Here is a 3,054-nt window from a genome sequence, read left to right on the forward strand (position 1 = left end):
GGGTTAGGGGGGCAGGACTTCTGGTCCCAAGAGGGTGACCAGGGGGTGGGGCAACTGAAGGGGTGGGAATACTCATGTGGCCCTTGACAGCTCGCCAAAACTCATCAAGCAGCCCCCCACCCAAAATAATTGCCTGCCCCTGCCCAAGAGCGTCATATATCAGGCATTCATTGCAGCATGGCAGCTGAGATGCTGAATGTGCTTTATTTGACAAATTTCTGTCCTCATAATCTTACTCCAGTTCCTCTCTGGCTGGATATATAATTAGAGCCATAGATCAGATATTTGTAAAATAAAACAAGTCTCCCTGCCTCTGCCCCTCAAAGTTATGTCTAGTTTGTGCACTGATCATTTGTCTCCTGTTTCTTTAAAGGACGAGTTATGGAGGATCCAAGAGAAGCTGGAATGCTACTTTGGCTCTTTGGTTGGCTCCAACGTTTACATTACCCCTCAGGAGGCTCAGGGCCTTCCTCCCCACTATGATGATGTTGAGGTAAGCCAATAAAACATTAATGAGGGGAAAAATCCTTTCTTGGCCCCTGCAGGCAAGTAACAAACAGACTTGAAAGTTACCTTTTTATCCCAGCTTCCAAAACTTTGTCTTCTTGGATTCTTCCCAATTTCCAAAGTAAATGCATTCTTAGCTAGTTTGTAGTAGTTTGATCTTGTGTTGGTTTCATTTTCAAGTCTGAAAAGCTCTTCTCCTTCCTTAATAGTGACACACAAATGTATTTCTGAAATATATTTAATAAATATACACAGGTATGTATGTATGTATGTATGTATGTATGTATGTATGTATGTATCATAGGTATATGTAATAGGTGTATTTATGAAATACATCCCCCCTCAATTTTTGTGCCAAATTTCTTGAATTTTTCCTGTGTGTTTAATTCCCTTAACCAACTGAGTAGCTCTTCTCTGTATCTGTTCCTGTTTAATCATTTTTGAGCACTGGAACCAGAACTGGATGCAGTATTCTAAATGGGGTATCACTAGCGCTTCATACAGCTTGTTGTACTACAATACAGCCTGCATAATAGATCCCAGAATTATATTGACCGTTTTTGCAACTGCATCATACTTGTGATCTTCCAACCACCAGTTACCCTGCAGCTGACCAGGACAGAGTTCCTCTTTTTCTCAGTTGTCTCTTGTCATAGCCCCATCTTATAGCTCAAGTCATTATTGGGACTGAAGGGTGTGATTTTTCCATTTCATATAATTTCTAATGTTCCATCCACAAGATTATCAAAATCTTCCTGGGTAAAATAAGTATCTGGTCCTCTACCATATCGCCAGCATTCCTTAATTTAGTGTCCTCTGTGGTTTTCATGAGGATGCATTTATTTCCAATACCTATTAACATTTTTACAAGTTAGCTGGTTTATTGGTTACATTTTTAACAGGATTAGCATGGGAATGTGTATCTTGAAAATGCTACAAGGGTGTCTTTAAATCCAACTGTGTCTTCATCAACCTTCTAGCAATAACAACAGAAGCATTCTAATATTAAACATATTAAATAAAACAAACTGTGAAGCTGGGGTTTACATTACTTTTCTCTCTCATGTTTCAACTGTCATGTTATAAGGATAATGCATTTTCTTTCCTCAGGATATTTCTAATTTGGATAAAGAAATATTGCAAATAAAATGTGTAGGTGTCTTATCACAACTCACTTTATCTGTTATTTTATTTTAAATTGCATTTCAGTTAAATGTTTTTAGCATTTTTGTTACAGAAATTTTAGCTGCACATGTATTTACAGCCACGTAGTGAATGTAAAACACATCTCTCAGCTGCCTAAAATGGGAGGGAGAAATATTGCAACTGCTGGAACAGTTCCAAAAAGACTTCTGAAGTCTGTGACGGGCAATATTCACTGATTGTTTCAGAGGCTCTGCATTCTTACACAACTAGCAGAGAATTATTTTTGAACTTTGTGCAGTGGTGGATGTCACCAGGAAAGCCATCACTTTGATGGGTGGGTGTGTTTGCTGCTTTGCTACTTGTCTCTCTGATTTCTGACTCGGCTTTTATGGATTTTTTTCAGACAGCAGGGATTCAAAATCTGATTATTGGGAGGCTTGAGGGGAAGCTAGGTTTTTTGATGCATTGATGCATGTTGGTATGTGTCCTCTGCAGGTGTTTATACTTCAGCTGGAAGGAGAAAAACACTGGCGGCTCTACAAACCTACTGTTCCCCTAGCTCGGGAGTATAGTGTTGAATCAGAGGATAGGATTGGGAATCCAACGCATGAATTCACGTTAAAGGTACTGTTTGTGGTATGTGGCTTTCCCAACCTTAGCGGATCATAATTTTCTACTCCGGCACGTTAAAAACATATTTAATACTGTGAAAGGTAGTGCACAGAGAACAGTTGGAGTAGTCATGTATCTTTCCAGCTGGTACCACAAAACTCTATTAAAAAATCTTGTCTTTCCTCACTTAGCTGTCCTTTTTCATTATCTAAATATTACCAGAGTATTGAGATAATGGACTTTTAAAATAAACAGTTTTTCTAAAAACCTGTCATGCATGAGTTTTGGCACACTAAGGGTGCTTATGCAAGTTACATTTTTCACGTGATCGGACCCCTGAAAGCTCTCTACAGCTGTGACAATGCATGTGCATGGCTGCAGAGCACTTCTAAAATGGCCGATCGTGCAAAAAATGAACCCATGTCACATCAGGTATTAGATGAAGGTGCTTTAAAACAGAGTGCTATAGGGAACTTGTGCTCCTTCCAGAGTTAATTTTTCACACCTTATGGGGCTGGGCTGGCGCTTGTCAGTGAGCACCAGCCGAGCCCTGGCCCTGTTAGCAGGGGAGAGAGGGGGAGAAAAAGGGAAGGCGGAGGGAACAGTATGGATCTGTTGGCTGCTTTGCCTGCCTGGAGCTGGAGGGGCCGGAGTAGAACAGAGCTGGGATATTGCGGGGAGACCTCCCCCCCCGCCCACCTGCCATCACTCCCCACTTGCCGGGTCTGGTGCAGCTTCTCAGACCCTCAGGTGAATATCTGTTGGGTTGGGAGAATGAGACGGGGGGGG

At 41.4% G+C, this 3,054-nt stretch overlaps 1 protein-coding gene across 1 annotated transcript in view; it reads left to right on the top strand.

Moving 5' to 3' along the window:
* MINA (MYC induced nuclear antigen) overlaps positions 1-3,054 on the top strand; it is a 39,702-nt gene that overhangs the window by 9,748 nt on the left and 26,900 nt on the right. The window contains exons 3-4 of the mRNA XM_019525722.1: positions 374-493; positions 2,149-2,277. Coding sequence (XP_019381267.1) covers positions 374-493; positions 2,149-2,277 — 249 coding nt within the window. The remainder of the gene's footprint in view (positions 1-373; positions 494-2,148; positions 2,278-3,054) is intronic.

Source organism: Gavialis gangeticus, unplaced genomic scaffold, assembly GCF_001723915.1.
Source record: "Gavialis gangeticus isolate Ggan-Ray unplaced genomic scaffold, GavGan_comp1, whole genome shotgun sequence".
Classification (NCBI taxonomy): domain Eukaryota; kingdom Metazoa; phylum Chordata; order Crocodylia; family Gavialidae; genus Gavialis; species Gavialis gangeticus.